Here is a 20,267-nt window from a genome sequence, read left to right as displayed (position 1 = left end):
CATATATATGTTGAACATTACTAGCAGAGATCTTCGTCGGACTAGGCGTTTCACTAGATATACATACATACATACATACATACATATACATATATATGTATGTATGTGTATATATATATATATGTATGTGTATATATATATGTATGTATATATATATATGTATATATGTATACACATATATATACCTACAGCCTTTCGATATTGCCGCTAGATATAGGTATATATGTATATATAATGTATGTTCGTATTTTTATATTTATATGTATAATATTTAAATTTATATATTATTATAATCGGGTGTATGTTCATTATTTATGAGTGAGAATTATAATTTATGTACTTCTTCCAAATTTTCTGCGTCGTAGAACATTCATCATGAATATCGATTCAATATTATTTATACCAGTACGTATATATTATATATATATATAATATAAGGAGTCAATAATTTTCTATCTCATCCGAAATTGATATAAGTACGTACATACATATTGCTATGATTTGAATTGCGAACGAATTCAAGGTAATCAACAAATCAATAAATTGATTAATAACAATATTGATTATAACTACAATTATCGTGTAAATAAACTCACCAAATAATCTGTATGTGTATATTATTATTATTATTGTTATTATTATATTCAACACAGGTACAATATAATTAATTTTTTTTCATAACTGATAATTATTATAGACATTTTCAAAATCTCTCGCTGAGAATGCATATACATATAATAATGTTATACATATAGTTATATATATAACGTTAAATGAAATCAGCTTATATATTAATTAAATATCTCATTTTGTTTTTTCAACTCTTAAACTTCTAACTTTTCAACCAGGCTTAGGCCTCGCAATCGGTCGCATTTGACCAACGACTAACTAGACAAATTTAATATTGGCAATTTAATATCTACTGTAGGCTATACATAGGAAAGTAAAAAGTGAAACTTGGATCTGAATTCAGAGCCCACTTCACAAATGCAATAAAAAGCAGCCGGTTATTACCATTCTTTTGTTATAACATTGAGCTAGCAAACCTGATCAGATCTCGCTTATAATTCAAGAATACAGAGATTAAATGCGCAAAGAAATTAACGTCATGGTAACTTGCGCTGGACCATTTTGCAAAGAAAACAGATAACCAGGTATTATACTTTGGTGGGGGTGCTGCTGCTGGTGTTATTGAAAATTATCGCCATTGATTTTCATTTCATCTTCCGTATTTCATTACTCGTGTGTTTCAAATTTAATCGATGCTTCTTCGAATACAGATAAGGATCAACGAGGGGCGAGTTGAATAATACGTGACGCTTTGTGAAATTCGAGAGAAATTTGTGAAACATTGTCGTTGGAGAAATATTTAAAGAGCACAGAAAAGTTCCCACGCTATGATCAGCATTCAGAAAAGTAAGCAGAATTTTTACAACAGTTTTCACAGAGTTCCATCAAATGTCTCTTGAGATTTCAAAACACACTACCTGTAATTCAAAGTAATCCATCCGGGAATATATGTATAAATACGTGAATATACAATTTTAGGCCATATTTGATCCTTGGCTTTCAAAAATACGCTTAGCTCAAATCAATAGCAAATAGGCACCGATACTCGTTAATTAGTACCAAGCGTTTCCGAAAACTCTCCTTACCATATACTCGCGTTTCTCACGTTGAAATTCAAACCAATGATCGATTATTCATGGAACTAACGAACGAGTCATTTTTTTTTCATCGTTGACTGACGTAAACGCGACTGCATTTTTTATTTATCGTATCTTCATTCGAATGGTAGTTGGTGGTGGCTGGAACTGGAGGGAGGAGGGAGGAAGGGGATGGGATTGGTGGGGGTGGATACGAAGTTACACCCCTGGAGAAAAGCACCGTTGCGACAAAATCGAGCCCTTCTATCGCGAGGGCATAATATCGTTTCATTTACCGCGATGAACTGCAGTGTATCTCGTAGCTGAAACCTAACTTGTGAAACAAGTATGAAAAACGATAATTCGTTACTTTCTTCCATTCCTTATTTTCTCTCTTTCTTTCGTTGGTTGATTTTGTTGTTTTTGCTTTTTTATTTTGTTTCTTTTGTTTGTTTTTTTTTTGTTTTTTTTTTCCCAAACCACTCGTTCTTATTTATTGCGTATGAATGGATGAAGGAATAATAAGGTAAGTGAAGAAGCGTCGAGGTCAATTTACTGGGCAGAGATGATCCTCGTCGACGACTAGGCAGTTCACTTGAGATCATCCTCTTCGCCGAGCAACTCGTCGATTTGCTCCTCCCAGTCGTCCTTCCCCAATGTACCATCTTTCAAAGATCCAGTTCCTCCGCTCGTCGTTGTTTTCTCCTGTCCAGGAACGACCTCGAAGTCACGAAGCTCCGCTTCCAATTCTCGTTCCCATTCTTCTTCTGCGGAGAGTCACACAACAAGCAGCGTGTAGATTTTAGCAGATTCCCCGGTCATTGGGTGAATTTTTTTTTTTTATTGCATTTGAATCCAAAGATTTGTTTTTTGTTTTTGTGTTTTTTTTTTTTTTTTTCTTTCTTTATTTCCGGGCTCTCTTCCGCAATGCTTTGATCTTTTGACTCAATAACGTCGGGCGCGGGATTAAAAAATAAACATACAAAAAAAAAAAAAAGGCAAGGAAATGTTGAGAAAAAAAAAATAAGAAAGAAAGAAAGAAAGAAAACTCAACGGACAATGTATAATAACGAATAAGCGATGAAAATGAGAAAAGCAACGTAGCATTTTGGATTTTGCAGTTCCATGATCGATTGCTCTTGATGAGATCATACTTGATCATTAGATGCAAAATACAAATTGTCGACGAATGCGTGAAAGAGTTTGCAACGTGAATTAAAAGCAGATCGGGGTGATGGGATTATGAGCGATGCTTGATGCGTTATAATTAGTTCACTTCCCGGTTTGACGATGGGTTAATTGTTACTGTTCCGAATGGAGTCTGATGCAAATCTATGAGAAATGGTATTATATTAAGGCCGATATTCGTCGTCAGTTCTCATTTTTGAGTTTGCTTTCTTAATTATGCTTCAAGGCGCGATTGTGCAAACCGACGATGAATGCCGACCTTCGACCAGAGACGGTAATTATTCATTACCAAAACATACCGTTAATTTACAGTTTTGCATTACCTTAATGTAATGAAAAATCAATGTTTATTTTAATGTACTGTATTTTTCAATCCCCCCCCCCCCCCCCCCCCTATGTAGTAATCTGAAATTCCCAACGCTGTGTATATAATACAGGGTATTTATACGTGGAAATATATTCATCATAAAAGCATAACAGGATGTCTACTATTTTCATCAAGAATCAGGTATCTCAAGTTAGACTGCCCGTATCTGTATCAATTTCACGACTAGTGTATCCGAGTCGTAGCCGTCAATTGCACGCATTCGTTTGTATAGCAGAACAAAGTGCGAAAGCACGTTACTTCTATCCCGTCAATTATACATCGCATCGATCATCAATGAGATGCCCGTGTACTTCGATGCACCGTTCGCCTTTGGCTGTATCTCGACGAAGGAGAAAGAAAAATAAGAAACGACACATTGAAAGAATATACCATCCGATTCCAATCGAATTCCCTATACATATATCTCCAAGTCGTGATATTAATTATCATTTTAAACACGTATTGTCATTCAACGAATTTGATTTATGTACCCTATACACGTGTACACATATTTATGTATAGCTATTAGAGTATTCTTTTTTGTTTGTTTGGTTTTTTTTTTGTTTTTTGTTTTTTTTTTTATCTTATTTACGTCATTGTTACACGTATTTTATTTAATTTAAATTTTTTTTTCACGATTTTTTTTATTCTCTCTTCAATCTTCCGTTACATTAGATTTACAACTTTAAAAGATTTTCATCTTTTTTTAACTATTTGTTTATCGTAGTCGCTTTTTTTTTTTTGTTTTTTGTTTTTTGTTTGTTTTTTTTTCCCCCTCCCCGTTACTTTTTTCATCGTCAAATTTCAATCTTATATAACCACAGAGAGTACGGAGAGAAAAAGAGAACACGTACAGATGTATATACATATATGTCACACATTGTATGCATGCGTGCATACAATGAGGCATTTCAACGAAGACACAGACAGATGGGGAAACAGACAGACAGACAGACAGACAGACGGACAGACAGACAGACAGACGTACAGATAGTGAAATATATTATCTTGTATTCTTTTTTCCCGTGTCTCGATTATTTGTTACGAGTAAATTGATAAATTAATTAATTAATTAACTAGCTGATTAATTAATTAATCAATTAGTGATCGACTATAATTAACGGTTTATATCTAACGGTTTAATCCTCTCCTTGCCAACTAGCGTTTTCTAAACTTTCGATATTAATCAATCAATCAATTGTAAGTACTATTATTCAATATTATTATTATTATTATTAATGTTATTATTGTTGTCATCGTTATTAATAATAATATTATCATTACTGGTATTGTTGTTGTTTATTATTCTTATTAGGATTATTATTATTATTATTATTATTATTATTATTATTTTTTTTTATCAATGGTAATACTTGAATCATATAATTGTTTATCGTATAAGTATCTTGCGTTATTTATTAACTATACTGTACGGTATAGTATGTATAAGTATATTGTGTATCGTTCAATATACGTTCCCGACAAACCGCAAGTTAGGTACTTTAGGACTTGCTTTTTATAATACCGCATCTCCGCCTGACTATTAAATATATGTATATTTTATTTATACACATACGTATATTTAGATGTATTCATTAAGATTCATTATACACGTATGTTTGTCGTAATACTACCATCGTATGCAACACCGTCGATTCGGCAACAATGTTATAATATAACTATTCAAATGATATATTAATGAAAAAAAGAAAGACAGAAAAGAAATAGGCGAAGCGATGGGATGTGATAAGGTAAACAATCGTGTAATATGTGAGAACGGTGAAACGTGTAACGGAAAAGAAACGAGACGCACTGTAAACCGGGGCAACGATGACAACGTGAAGAAAGAAGTACAAACGAGAAGAAAAAAAAAAAAAAAAACAAAAAAAGAATCGAGATTAAAACGGAATTAAAGAAATAAAAATTTCATACGGTAGGTAAAAATATTCATTTCTATGACCAATTTGTCAAGTCGTGGGGCTTGAGTAATGGGTATATACTGGTTAACACTCCTCTTCTTAGGCTGTTGACAAAATAGAATGAAAACAATATCTTTAGATTTGTCATTCTTTTCTTCCGTTTTCTGTTCTGAGTATTTTTTTTTTTTTTTTTTTTTTTAATTGATCGATTCAACGATTGATCATTTAACAAAAAAAAACAAACAGCTCACATTGCATGGGAAATTTCGTATTGAATTGTCGAGAGTTCGTGACAGCGCAAAATCTATCATTAGTTTACAACGAAATCGAGTATTTTTTAGATCCATTGCAAGCAATAAAACTGTTGTTTTAGTTTTAATGCGATAGTTTGAAACGCGATATTCGTAATTTGGATATTTTGAAACAATTTTAAACGAAATTTCCATAGTTGCGAGACACAGTACAGTGTACATGATAATCGGTGATGAAAGTCATTGCTAATACAGAGAGACTTAGGACAGTAAGATATCATAAAATCTACAGTGCGATAACAGAGTTTATTCTACGGTACGCGTCAACGAATCTAAATAGACAAACAACGAGGCGGTGATTGTACACACAGATGAATGTTGGTGAAGATGATTATAGTAAAGCATTAAACTTGACGCAGAGAGGACAGACGTGCGATTTAAAAGCATCCGTTATTCACAACGAAGGAACACGACGACGATAGACAAACGAATTGGCAGCATGCATCGATCGCAATTCGATCGTTTTTTACAATCGCAACAAACCATCGATATCTTCTTCGCTCGGCGAAAACAGGGGAAAATTACCGCTGCAAAAAATCGTGTCTTTGCTCTTCGACCGTTCTGCGAGATTCTACTTTACTGACCTTTAGGCGGCTGCATTCCCAGTTTCTTCATCCCCTCTCTGACCTCTCGAATATCCGTATCGGAGGCCCTCATTGTGTCTGATATAAATTCATGACCTGGCGAATCGACTGTCGAAGATTCCCGATCCTCGCCAATGGGCGCCGATGCAGTTCGATCCTCGGGCTTCTTCACCTGGTCATCTAATCTCAAGACAACACTAATGGCTAAACTAAGGAGCAGCAATTGCTTGATAAGGCTGCGTGATTTTTACTTTAAAAAAAAAAAAAAAAAAAAAAAAAAAAAAACACCTTCTGCTCGTTACATATACCAGGCAGAGACCGATTACAATCAGCGATCGGCTGTTCCAGTTCAGTTTTGTTTAGACAAGCTTTTAAAACATCTAGTCTCTGAGATCGATTTCTCTTCCATTCTCAATTTTTACGCCACAAATTTATACAGCGTTGGAACAGCCGAGAATCGAGTCAAGCCAACCAAATTTTCAGCCAGAGGGTAAAAAAAAAAAAAAAAAAAAACCACATTGAATACAGGAGTTGTGCAACAAGTTTAGGGTCGAACTACACTCGTTACCTACTTTCAAAGTCACTTTCTGACGAACCAAGACCCGTCAAAATTTCGAAACATCGATTATTCGCAACAAAGTTAGCTGTCGAAAGCAAACATTACGCGGATCAAAAATCAAACCGACTAAAGCGGAAAAATATTGAAATATCTTGGTCGCGTTGAATACGGCTGTTCTTGAAATAATATAAAAATACACGTGATACACGCTGCCGTACATCCCTTGAAAAGTGTTCTACGTCACTCGAGTTTAAACAGTGTGCTTAAAAAAAAAAAAGAAAAAAGTAATCCCTTTTCCTGCAGTGTAATTTAGTCGAGTACGTAGAGAATGTTTCCAACACGTTGCGATATGCGGACAGATTGAGAGATGGCTGGTGTTTATATCAGGATAGCTTCACAACTCGTGCGTAGCCAGAGGGTAAGGGAGATTTATTTTTCTTCTTCTATTTTATAAAAATCTCGAACGCGGAGCCACCTGTGGTTTCTACACCACTCAAGAATAAAAGGTAGACGCGGTCGGTTTTTTTTTTTTTTTTTTTCTTACTTTTATTTCTACATGTTCTTTCTTTTTTGCCTACTCTTTTTTCCTTCTCTACAGCTACTTTGTTTCGTTTTTTTTTTTTATTTTATTTGTTTATTTATTTATTTTTTTTCCTTTCACTTCCTCATCGCCTTTTTACATTTCCTCTTTTCTTTCGCCCTTACCTTCTAACCACGTCACATGTGTGTGTGTGTGTGAGTGTGTGTATGTGTGCAGATCATAGGTGCTTTTGCAAACCCACGCAAAATATCAAAGTGTATTTAACAATGATCCATTCCGAGTGGAAGGAAGATAAGAAAAACGATTTAAGAAGAAGAAAAATACGCTGCAAACTGTGGAAGGAAGGAAACTACCGGCGTTAATTACTTTTGATTGCGTTTATGTGCGCATAAAAATTAAGAAACAACAATAGTAATAATATTCATAGACAATCCGTCGTTTCGCAAGATTAAAACGATCGACATGTTGAATTTGGACAGGTGTCGATGTTGAAATAAATTTTCATTCTCTTTGCTGAAAAAGCATAGCAATTGCAGACGAATAATTGCCTCGACGTGCATCAACGTACGACCCGTATTACGATATGTATTTTAAAGGTCAAGTTTTCAAGCAATTCAAGCGCGTTGTTGTGATCGGATAGTTCCAAAGAGACGATGGTTTATCTACAGAAGGTGACTGCGAAGTGTGATTTTGGATACACACCGAAGGGTATAATAAACGAACGGTATATAACGAGTAAAAAATTGTATCAACAAAATACAATACCTACGAATAATAAATGTGCGTAATAATTACCTTGAGTGTGATCGATGCTGCCTGACGATATAAGGTTCTGATTGCTTTCCGTTTGACTAGCCATTGCGTTCAGCTCGTGACTCTGGCGCAAAAGTGAAACTCGGTAGAAATAATTGCGCCAGAAGTTCTCCTCCGATATCCTGCCGTTGAAAATATATACAATGTATAATAATAACAACGACAACAACAACAACAATAATAATAATAATAATACATTTATCACTACTGCGAATGAACGAATGAATGCGTTTATCGCAGCAAAAGAAAACCGTGAAACAGTGATTGATTGCCGAAATTCTGTTAGACCCTCGTGATATGTTTCGCGGTATATGAATATTAACGGTACGGATAACAAATGTTGGAAATGCTTCCGTGCCAACGGAAGCAAGGTGTAGTAAAAAAAATTTCGTGGGAAATATCGGTTTGGGTGGGAAAATTTATCTTAATATATATAAATCTCGTGTCACGATGTTTGTCCTCAATGGACTCCTAAACCACTTAACCGATTATAATAAAATACGCACACCATGTGCAGTTCGATCCAACTTGAGAGATAGGATAGTTTAAATCTCAAATTATAGTCGCAATTTTAATTTATTGCTAATTATTTGTCCGTTATTATTCGACAGTCACAATTATCTGTTAACTCCAAATGATTCTAACAGATGTCGATACCTTTCGACTGGGTTGAGTAATAAGGATTATAAAATGGAAGGACCTTCGTATACGAATGACTGAACAAGCGAAAAGCGATTTTGGAAAATTTTTCAATGTAGACGTACTAAATACATAAAAAAATCAAAATGTAAACGTGTACGGTAAAAATTCTGACGATTCTGGGTTTTGAGTAGCTACAGTTTTGTCCATTATTCACGATTTTATTTTCTCGCATTCTGTGTATTTTGAAATTCTACACTGAGTAAAATTTCATTTGTTACAGTAACTAGAGTAATTCAGTGAAACAGGTATCGTTTAAAGAAAACTGTTTGAATATTGTTGGAATTACGAGAAAACTAGGCACGCGTAAACATTTTGCACTATCGTAGATCCTTTTTTGGTAATTGCAACGCAAAATCAGTTTTTGAGGTTTTGAGTAAAGGATACTAGAATTTCCGGTAACATTTAGAAAACTAATTTTCATCGTCTATCTAGAACCATATTTTTCTATTGTGGTGAAAAATGAAAATAGTTAAGGACTGAGCGGTAACCGGAACTAAAAATTTCATTCGGTATATGACACAGGCTTTCGCGTCTTCGAAGATTCGATACTGGGACCCTTCCGTTTACTAATCTTTTCAGATTTCCACCCCCGTCCAAGGTAATTATGGCCGCCTGGCCTGCGAGCGTTGGCCATAATCACATATCGGCGATACTCACACTTTGGGCACCAGCTCGAACCTCATTGTTTCCAAGTTCGGATCCAACGCAAGGGTGGCTTGCGCCACTGGCTGAGCAGCCTCGAAGTCCCAGACAAATTCGACACCCGGTGGTGGAGCTCTCACGAAATTACGTCGATCCTGAAATAACGGTTCCACATCCATATCATTCGGAAACAAACTGGGTTTTAATAAATTTGTATTTTACGGTGGAGCAAGAATGCACTTTTATTCCTATAAATCGTTATTTCGTGGAAACTATTATTGGGAAATAAATGAAATTCCAATTATCTGCGAGGTTGTCGATTTTATTTAATACTTTGATTCCACCTTTTCTTTTTTATGCGTAAAATATGTTTCTTGAATTTGAAAAAAACTTTACACGACGATTGTAGAGAATTTGACGAAAAGTTTGAAGAGTCGATATTTAAATATTCGTCGAGACAGAGTTTTCGATACTTTCCGCGTAACGTAATTTTGTACCGTGATTAACTTCACAGATTTTGGAAAATCTCTCGAAAATTCAGTCCGATTTTCAAATAGTTCAAATATAGCCAATGAGAAATGGACAAAAAAAAAAAAGACGTGTTTGGTTAGTAGTGAATGTTTCGACAATGTAACGATTCCCGGTAAAATGGTAACGCCAAAATCGTTGGATTCAAAAAATGTCAATACACAAAAAAAAAAAAAAAATCGGTAGTTTATAACAAATATTCTATACGTACAAAGGTAATATTACGGCTACTTTGATCGCATGGTTAAAAGTTTATTAAATCTAATATCGTAATATTAATGTAGTGCTATTGTACAAAATTAAAAAAATGGGTTATTTTTCGAATCGCAATTACTTCTCACGGTGCAAAAATTCCCATAGTTATCGTCAACGAGCGACGAGAGTAGAATTTTCCGAAAAACGTTGTAGAAAAATATTTAAAAGAGGAATAAAAATCAATACAAAGTGTACAGTGTTAAAGTGTTAAAGAGGATGTACGGCGTGGCCGAGCGAGAACGGCGACAAAAAGAAGAAGAGGAAGAAGTGGAAGAAAAAACTGAAATTGGGTAGGCGGGTCGGTGCCATTTGTCGGGCGATAAAAAAATCCGTTCGAGATGAATCAGGGGAGGATAAATGGTGCATGAATTTTTAAGGAAGCCCGCTCTGCCTCCGGGGCTTCGGGGCTAGTTCGTCGCGACTTAAAGATCACCGAGCGTTTCTCCCCAATTATTGATCCGCGACTAGAGAGCGTGAGAGTCGGGGACCGTTTTCGCCCCTGGAAGACGGTGAACCGGGGGTTAATTTTAAGGAGACAAGGTCGAACGTAATCGAAATTCGATCCGAAGTACGCGAAGAGAAAGACATCTGAAATAGCAATTTTTAAATTCCACAATTTTCTTTGTCCGATCGTTGGGAAGCTAACGGATAGTTTGAATCGGAACACTCGGATAGCCACCATTTTGAATCTACAGTTAAAGTCGGAAAATATCGATTGTGTGGTGAAGTTGTAGAGAATTGAATTTCCGACAAGTTTTATTCACGATCGTTTTCGGTCAAAGGTTGAAAATGGCCGAGTTATTTGACGAAAACAAAGTCACGTATAAATTCAAGATGGCGGCCGCAGAGTCTGACGAGACTGAAGTTAGCAACGGTAACGTGTCGAAACGTTGAAACAAAATATTACTATTTCGCACATTTGGAATAACCGGAGAAGTTGAATTTAGAAAATTTGAGTTTGTCGATGCCGTTGTGTTAACGGTTTGCTAAATTTCAAGTAATCCTAAAGTTAGAAAATAACGACTATTTCCAAAGATGCATCGTTACGACAACGTTACAAATTTCAGCTTCGTAGAATCGGGTTGAAATTTTTGAATTTTGTTGATACAGACTACCGATGAACTCCCAACGATTAGGAAAAGGAAATTGTGCGGGTATATAAATATCGCAATTTCGAATGTACGCTTCCGGACGGGACTAATTCAAGATATCTAAGGAATACAAAGGTTCTTTTTCCCTCTTCCATTTCCCCCACAGAATCGAACTACGATGAAGAATTCAATCGTACAAAGAGGCGCGCAATAAACAGCGGTGAACGTCGAAAGAAGGACCGAGTACGATGGTGATAAAAAATGCGAAATATGCGCTCACAGTTGATAGGGCTAAGCACTCCTCGCGAAGAGCTTCCTCGTTTGGCGCCCCCACCCAGGGTGCAACAGCTTCTCCTTTTTCACCCTGCTTACTCGCGATGAAGGCGTCCTGCTCCTTGTTGAACTCGCCGAGGAGACTCTGTGGAAAGAGGATCAATGAATTTGAAACCCGCGCTAATTTATTACCAGGATATAAATTACACTGGTAACTTTTACGAAGCCTGTTTTTTAATTTTATATAGCAAATCTTGAAAGCGATTAATAAAGATAAAAATTAATATTAAAAATGTTTCGTATCCGTGTCTGTTTTTCTCGTGTTATTTTATGTGTCAAGCGTGAGTGTTCAATTTTTTCCCTTGTTATCGTGTAATTTTTTTACAGTAATTTTGTTACGGAAACCTCCGATAAGCGACGACTTTTACAATACGAATTCAAAATCACTCTGATTAAAAAACTAACGAGGCGTGTGATTCACTTGAATTCGGATATTATTGGGCTTTTGTTTCTCGTTCGGTAAAAAACGTATCACCTAAATCACGGTGTAAAAAGATTTTTAATGCATGATCCGAGTAGTCCCTTGCATGAATTATGGGCATTAAAATCGACCCCAGAATTATATACATGTAAGTATACCTGCCGCGTTATATACTGGTCATAAGTATCATGCACACCCATCGGTATCGATTTTCAGAGCAGAGTTTTACGAGTTAGGGAGCGCGTAAAAAAATATTCATGATTATTTTTCCGATAGACTGACAGAAATTTTTAGTTCCGGTTACAGCTCAGTCCTTAACTATTTTCCTCTTTTATGATATAGGTATATAGGCGTAATGCAAACTAGCGCAAAATGATAAATTTCCATTTCTCTCGTCGCGAAGAGTTATGCAAGAGCCCCTGACTTGCTAAACCGGCTAAAAGGGGTGTATTGATCGGACAGTTTGACTGTGAAAAGACTCGGGGTCGTGAAGAGACGTTGATTGTCAGACGCTAGGATTACCCATCATCCACGACTTGGCACCCTTTAATTCTCCCATCGTTTGATTTCAACCCTGGAACCGGGTGATAAAGGAAAAACAGCAAAAACAACGATCCTCGAACCGTCAAACTCACGTCTTCAATTCCCGTCCATCGTTTCTTTTCTCACCCCCCTCCAACTTTCTCCAGATTTTGGCTCGCGGAATGTTTTTTTTTCCGGTAATTAGTGCGATATCTTCATCGAAGAAAAATATATAAACCGGCAGAATTTCATCTATCCATTGAAAACTTTCCTTAAAAACGAATCTAAGAGACGGATTTTGACTTTTCGTATTTTTCGAACGTCCACCCGCGTCTCTTTTAAGTAAAAAACATATGCCTTACGAAATTGGCTTTCTCACCTGCCTCACGTTTTCCTCGAGTATGATCTAAAAATACATGTAACAAACAAACTGCTGTAAATTAAACGCTTGGATCAATCGTTCCGCGGTAGTTTTACACAAGTATGCGATGAAAAAAAAAAAAAACACACACACACACAATTAACAATTACAACATCATCGTATAAAGCACCTTGATGGGGTTAAAAAACCGTTATTATACACCACTGATAGAAATTCTGTGAATGAATAAAACCATGCCAGGTTTTTCGATTCTTCTGATAAATATTTGTTATTAACAGAATTTAGTCGACGATCGATCGGAACGGGAGGCGGAAAAAGAAGAAGAAAAAAATAAATAAATAAAATAACAAACGATCAAATATATTCGCGACGTTAAATGTTTCCGAAAAGCCAAAGACCGAAAATGTAGGTCAGAAGTGCACCTGACCCAGTTGGCCGTGACGTCATCGGTATCCGTCCCTACTTCAGCTCTCCTCTTCTCTTTTTCCTCTGCCCTCCAGCCCCTCGAATTCTAGTTAAGTCTGGAATCGCAGAAGAGCAGAGAGTGAAAGAGGGACGGTGGAGGAGACGCTGAGGGAGGTTTGCCGACCACTCGAATAGCGAAAACGCTTTCCGATACCGTCGGCTTATTTTCGATGCCTCGTCCAGCAGTCGATCAGGGCGTCATAAAAATACCCTTAAAACGCGCGGGGAATTCTGGCTATAATTCCGGAAGTTCCGTGCCGCAAGCTTTTCGGACCTTTTCGGATGGTAAACAACCCTCCAATTATTTTTCAAATTCAACAATGTTCCGTCAATCTGCACGGTGGTTTCGATCTATTTTTACATCAGGGTTTAGAGAGGATTGGAAAGAAGAATTAGCCGATTATACCGTCTGATGATTCAACGGCAAACTGCGATCACTTTTACAATTAGTGGTCGTAGTCAACAATTCGCCCTGTTTTGTGTATCGTGTGATGTGTATTTTTGAAAAATTCTGTTGAAATTTTAACGGTTTAACAAAGCGAATAAAAAACATCGTCAATCTTTTTGCCACAGATTGGAAATGTTTTTCTACCGAAATTGAAATTGTCTAGAATTGTTTTCCACGAAATATTTCACATACTGTTTGTTTTTATTTTATTGCTTTTTAAACGAATATCCGTTTCATTAGCTAAATGCATTGATTACCTGATTGCTGACCTGAACATCGATTGATAGACATGTAAGAATTAGGGTAGGTATATTTATATACATGTGTAACGAAAGTGTCACGCGCAAAGAAAAGCTTCCGCCTTATACAAAAGTGCATGCAATTGGAGAAAATGTTGTGACTAATTAATATGCGTGCAATAAATTCAGATAACAAACAGATAATAAATAATAAAATTCTTCAGGTTCAGTGATCGATTGATTCGATTATGATTTTCATTTCTAGTATTTACAAGTAACGATGTGCAATTTGAAATGTCATCAACTGAATGAAAAACAGATATTGTATTCTGCACGATACTTAGTTCGACCGTAATAAATTCTCTATTTTAAACTAAAGAGTTAGCCTGCAATTTCTATACCGCAGAATTGTTAATGTCAGTTACAATTTCTTTGTTTTTTTAATCAAACCGGATAAAAAATTTTACCGCGGTAAAGTTGACTAGATATTCGTTAATATTCAGCGACTCGAATATTCCAGAGGCTATAATCTGATAGAAATAACGAATATGAAAACAGAAATATGGGAACAACAATGCCAATACTTTGACGTTGCTTTCGCATCCGGGTGATAAAATGGAATCGTGAATAACATTAATCACAATACGAACGAAATCAAGCTATACGCGTGCAGATTCGACCGGGGAATGATAAGATAATAATGTGAGGTAATTACCGCGCCATTGTATCGAAAGCTGTTCATTCAAATCTTCGGTATTGTTTTCTCGATAAATTACAGTCGTTTCCGAGATTTGTAACAGCCCTGATAATAGAACTTGCCTTTTTTTTTTGTTTATACAAATTCAGAGATACTGTGAAACGTCTTTATTACAATAACGAATAAATCTTCTACTATAAACTAAACTAAAAAGAGAAATAATTTTTTGCTCGAAAGAAGAAACACGCCAGACGATTTCCTTCCAGTTTTAAACTCTTCGCCAGCAGACAGAAAACACAAGTTAAATTTCACAAACATACGTACTGCCGATTGTGAAAAAATGTCTCTCAACTGACTTGGCGAACTAATATTTTTAAAAATTGCAGCACAGGCTTGAAACGTGTAACTTTTCTTGCCTGTCCTATGTCGGCGACGAAGCGTTCTTTAAACCATCGAGGAAATCGTCCGGTGTAAGTTCCGGGATTTCTTTCCCCGGTTGTCCCACATTTTACATAAAACACTGTGTCAATCGTGATTAAAGAATTTCGCTTATACAAATCCCGCCCCATTGTATTTCCATTTCACGTATAACGATGTCTGGGACTCTCTGACCCTGTCGGAATTGAATAAAAAATGAACAAATCCAATGGAGGCGAGTAAAATAAGGGTTGACAGAGAAGGAGAGAGAGAGAACAAAGAAAAAAAAAAAAAAAAAAAAAAAGAACATGGAAGAGAAATCCGCGTACATATGTATCATCCGTTAGTTAGCGGAAGGGAGCATGAGGAGAGAGAGAGAGAGAGAGAGAGGAGCCCGCGGGATGAGGAGGAGACGCCACGGATCAATACGCGGTGTGACGATGGCGGTGGAGGATTTTGGTACAGTTTGCGCCCCGTTTCAATCCTACCACGTAACGGTTGGTTCCAGTTGTACGTAAGCAAGCAAGTAGGATAGACACACGCACGCAGGTCTACAGAACGCATGCGAGGCCGTAAACCGAGCTGTGACGAAGCTCGGCATCGGTTCGCTCCACTTGTTGAAATCAATGAGAAAACCCTCTTGATCCTCCTCTTTCAGCAAACCCCACTTTGCACTCACGGACGCGACTTGCATACGCTTGATGCGCGTACACGCGACGAATTAAAAGGCAGGAACACGCTGGGGAAATACAATTGATTAGAAAATATCCAGCAATGTCGTTTAACAAATAGAGGGCCGGTACTTTTATATTCAAATTAGATATTTTTTTAGAGGCATGATTTAGGGATATAAATAGTCGACACGTACGAGTTATCTGAGGAATCTTAAGAGAGCCAGGCCGACCATTTAGAGGTTAAGAAATCAGAATTTGATCCAAGGATTTATCGTTGAAACGTTTAACCCTTTGAGTCGCAAGTTATTGTGCTCGGTTGACTGGTTTTACGGGTCACTGATTACGAATCTGATATCAGATTTCAAAAATTCAAAATGGCGGAAGATAATTTTTTATTTCACCATACCCGGTCGAAACACTGCATGCAGTGGTTTTTGGGAACGCTTATTACGAATCTGAAATCAGATTTCAAAAATTCAATATGGCGGATCCAACATGGCGGACGAAAATTTCAGGAGAATCGGTTTAAAAATACCAGTCATTTTGTCGCCTCGAGCGTTTTAATCGTAAAACCTTTTCTCAGATTGTTGATTACTTTTGTTAGCTTGTGTTGTTCGAATCTTTTTTTACAATCGTTTCCGTTACATCTTAAAGGAATGTTACTTCATTCGGTTTGTTTCTCTTTTCCAAATTTTTGTTTCAGACGAAATCCCGATTCATTCTCAAGAATATATCAAAATTACGATCAAGGAGGAAAGTTGTCGAGACTGAAATACAACGTAAAATAGCGGTAGGTTTGAAACGTGCGGCTGCAGTCGATTGAGTTCAATTTATCAGAAACAATATCCGTTCAATTTAAAAAAAAAATACAAATTGAAAACAATCATCATAAATTATTTCGATAAGAGATTACATTATTGAATTATAATTCTTACAGATGACCGATTTCAATCAACCAAAACTTACTTTGTTCGTGATTAAATTTTTTACAAAGTGCCGAGATGGCAATTTTTTTTTTTTTTCATGCCAGGAATTTCTTGACGAAATATCAAATGAACTGTGTTTCGATTTAAGTTACTCATTTTTAGTTATTTATTTCTGACAAAGGGCGGTGCTGACGATGAGGACAAAAAAGAATTCGGACGACTTTCATAAAGAATTCAATCACGAACAAAATACGCCTCGATTCGTCGAAATTCGATCACTTTTTTCATTAAAGAAATAAAACAATGGTGTCATCCCTTTAAAGTTATTTATAATGGTGATATTGAAGTAGCGATTCATCGTCAAATATTTTACTTGGCAGCTTTTCGCCTAGACTGTACGTTTAACAGTCCCTTAACCGCCTGCAGCAACGTTTATCCCACACCCAAGTACCCCCCAAAAATAAAAAGTCATAAAAAATTCAGAGCCGATAAGTTCCGCGGTCTTCTACGGAACTTGCACGAGTAACTTTTTATTTTTTCGCTGACGCGAAGAACACGGAAATATTCGGAAGAGAATATCAAGGTCAATATTATCAAAAATTTATTGATGTTCGAAAAGAAGGCGATAAATTTTCGGTGAAATTTTCTAAAGGTTTTTAAAGATTCGATGTAAAATTTTGGACTAGTTTTATAAAACAAAAATATTACAGAAGTTGCATATTTCGTACAAATTCTTTACACTGAAATCAAAAGTAAAATATACCGTAAAACTGAGCAAAAATTAAAAAACATACTATTGTCATAGAATTTTATGCGTACAGATTTTTCAAGTTTCGAATGAAAATACATATTTATAATTTTGCAGTTTTCTGTAAAGACTTTTATCTGGATACCATCAACTTTCGAACATATATTATACACCTTTAATGATTTATTTATGTGCCCGTTATTCGATAACAGCCTTTGCACACGTGTACCATGAAATAATACCTTCCCGAGCTTTTAAACCAGATTATGAGTACGTATTTTATCCTATTCTATATACCGAGGTGACTGAGGCGGTCTTATAAGTTTTCCATTCCCGAGAGGCGTTGCAGGTCGTAAATCTTAAAAGATTATCAGGGAGGCTGAGGATCATGCTGACTTTCGGAGAACGTATATAAGTGAAACGTAGTGATAAAAGAAAAAGAAATAGATTCAGCAGGAGGAGCACAAAGTGCAATCACACTCCTGATGACATAGGTGATTTTGACAGGGCGCGATCATACTCGATGTCTGTCGAACAGAGAACAAATAAAAACGCAGCTGTGCGTATATTACGTGCCCGGAGTGCAGACAGATGAAGAGAAAAGAAATTAACCTGGCAAAAACATGCGAACAAAGTTTGCTCAAAAGTATTTTTACGAATGCAGAGAGAGAGAGAGAGAGAAAGAGAGAGAGAGAGGACGAGGGGTTTATTGGAGAACAGTCGTGTAGAAAGTTTTAATCGCGAGTGCAATTGAAGCGAGAATTTAACAAACTGGTAAAATTCTTTACTCACATTCTCCTCGACCGTTTTCTTGATCTTTGCACTGGCTTCGACCACGGATTTTCCAGCCTTGTTGACTGCGCTGTAAAGAAATCCACCGAGGCTTTTCGCTCCGGCTATTGCTTTGGTTGATACTAAAAAAGAAATACAAAAGTGAAAGGCAAAAATTAAAGTGGAAATATGCGAGGGGATTTTCAATTAAGACTGTAATAAAATTTTGCAACAAACATTTTCAATTATCGACGTACTCGCTAGTTTCGTACAAACAATTACGTCTGTCGGTTCATAGTAGGTGAAAATCTAATTAAAATTGACCACCTTTTGATGTGAACGACGTTTTAGCGGACAAAGAGACGAGTCCGACGATACCAAACAAGGTACCATTGCAATAATTCAATGATGAGTTATCAAGTTACAAAGTTTCCGAGCGAGCTATCATCGCGCACGACCGGTCCGCAGCGAGAGCGCAGCGACCGACCGATCATCGACCGTTTTCCGCGGCGCGCGGCGTCTCCGTCGATTATCTCACGATCGCATGATTGGAACGGTACCTTGTGGGGTGTCGTTGGAATCGTCTTGAGCTGGGCCACATTCTTACGATAGAATAAAGTCAAGTTTCGTACGCCGGAAGAAAAAATCAATTTGAAAACAGCATCGGAAGAACAAAGGTCTGCGCATATCGCAGTTATATGTACGTGAATCACGGCACTATTGTGTAATTCCGACGTATGTAGGATACGGCAACGAGGCATCGACGTTATGCAATGTGCTGAAGATGCATTATGGCCGGGTGGAAGGGAAATCAATATATCTGAACTACGGAGGTGCTTACAGCACGGACTTGCTTCTCTAAGGTGCTTCTTATTTTTTTTACCCACGGTGCCAGGTTTTATGGACGCTGAAAAGTCGTTCGGTGAGAGGTTTGCACCGAAATTTAAAACTGCGGAACGATTTTACGCCCCGTTGTTTTTTTTTTCCCTACTTGAAGAACTTTTTCACGAAGTTGCATTCGCCTCGATCTGTATACATTCGAAAACGAGACATTATTTCGAGGCTGACAGTTTTCCGAAGGCGAAGAAAGCATCAGCTCGACTCGCCAAACTTCACCGCGAGTCTGGCCAATTTATCCAGGCTGCTGCCCTTTATCTTGTACAGTAGCCAAAATCAATAGGTCGCACGTGATGATTATCCTCTCTGTCTGCAGTCCGCGGTCGGGTTTGATGTAACACCGTGTAGAATTTAGTGGTGAAATTACATACTGCCGGTATTTGTACTTTGAGGTCGATAATCCGAGTCGATTCCCTTCTTCGTCCCAACACATTCGAGATGAAAATGAGCTCGGAGATAACATCAAGGAAATTATATTCGGTCGATTCTATTTTCGACTTTTCTTCCCGACAATGATTGCTTTTTCGACAGTAAAGGCTTTCGTTCAATTATATTTAAACATACTACGGAGATGTGAATTTACGATCAAACATAGGCGAAATAGTCTTCGCGTGAGCGATGGCGAAGGCGATAAGAAGAAGCAGAAATACGGCAGATTTGCGTCCGCAGGGATTTACATAGCTGCGGAAGAAATTTTCTGCAAACTAGATATATGTATAATAACTTTTGCGTCTGAAAACGTAACATCCACCTGGATAAAGATCGTACTGCGAATCGAGAAAATAGATAAGCGCACGTACGATTAAGATTAGTTGAGGTATAAATGTTGGAAAGTAGATCTATTTCGATTGCCTATAAATTTTTTAACCTTACTAAGTTATGTATGTTCAACTCTCGAAAGGGTCTTCAGAATAAAATGTTCCCTGACCAATAACGGCCATCCCTGATATTTCTCCGTATATTCGGATTCGAGGAATCTCCGCACTCTGTAAAAACCTGAAAGTGTGATTTGTGATCAAATGGAGAGGCGGCGGTGAAAAAGAAAACTAGAACGACTGTAATAATAACGGAGTGCAGAATGTCGCCTGCAGAAAATTGCCGAGTAGAGGAGAAAATCGCGGAGAAAAATATATAACGAGACACCGGGTAATTCCGCGTTGATGTTCGCTTCGAGATCCAGA

At 36.9% G+C, this 20,267-nt stretch overlaps 1 protein-coding gene across 1 annotated transcript in view; it reads right to left on the bottom strand.

Moving 5' to 3' along the window:
- Positions 1-2,120: 2,120 nt before the first annotated feature.
- LOC124305617 (synapse-associated protein 1) overlaps positions 2,121-20,267 on the bottom strand; it is a 20,990-nt gene continuing 2,843 nt past the window's right edge. Inside the window, exons 3-9 of the mRNA XM_046765197.1 lie at positions 18,211-18,339; positions 13,975-13,986; positions 11,427-11,564; positions 9,288-9,427; positions 7,911-8,050; positions 6,016-6,195; positions 2,121-2,413 (exon numbers count right to left, since the gene is read on the bottom strand). Coding sequence (XP_046621153.1) covers positions 2,238-2,413; positions 6,016-6,195; positions 7,911-8,050; positions 9,288-9,427; positions 11,427-11,564; positions 13,975-13,986; positions 18,211-18,339 — 915 coding nt within the window. The 3' untranslated portion in view covers positions 2,121-2,237. The remainder of the gene's footprint in view (positions 2,414-6,015; positions 6,196-7,910; positions 8,051-9,287; positions 9,428-11,426; positions 11,565-13,974; positions 13,987-18,210; positions 18,340-20,267) is intronic.

The sequence above is a fragment of the Neodiprion virginianus genome, chromosome 5 (assembly GCF_021901495.1).
Source record: "Neodiprion virginianus isolate iyNeoVirg1 chromosome 5, iyNeoVirg1.1, whole genome shotgun sequence".
In the NCBI taxonomy this organism is placed as follows: domain Eukaryota; kingdom Metazoa; phylum Arthropoda; class Insecta; order Hymenoptera; family Diprionidae; genus Neodiprion; species Neodiprion virginianus.
Note: the sequence above shows the minus strand (reverse complement) of the source record. Positions and strands in the feature narration are given on the sequence as shown.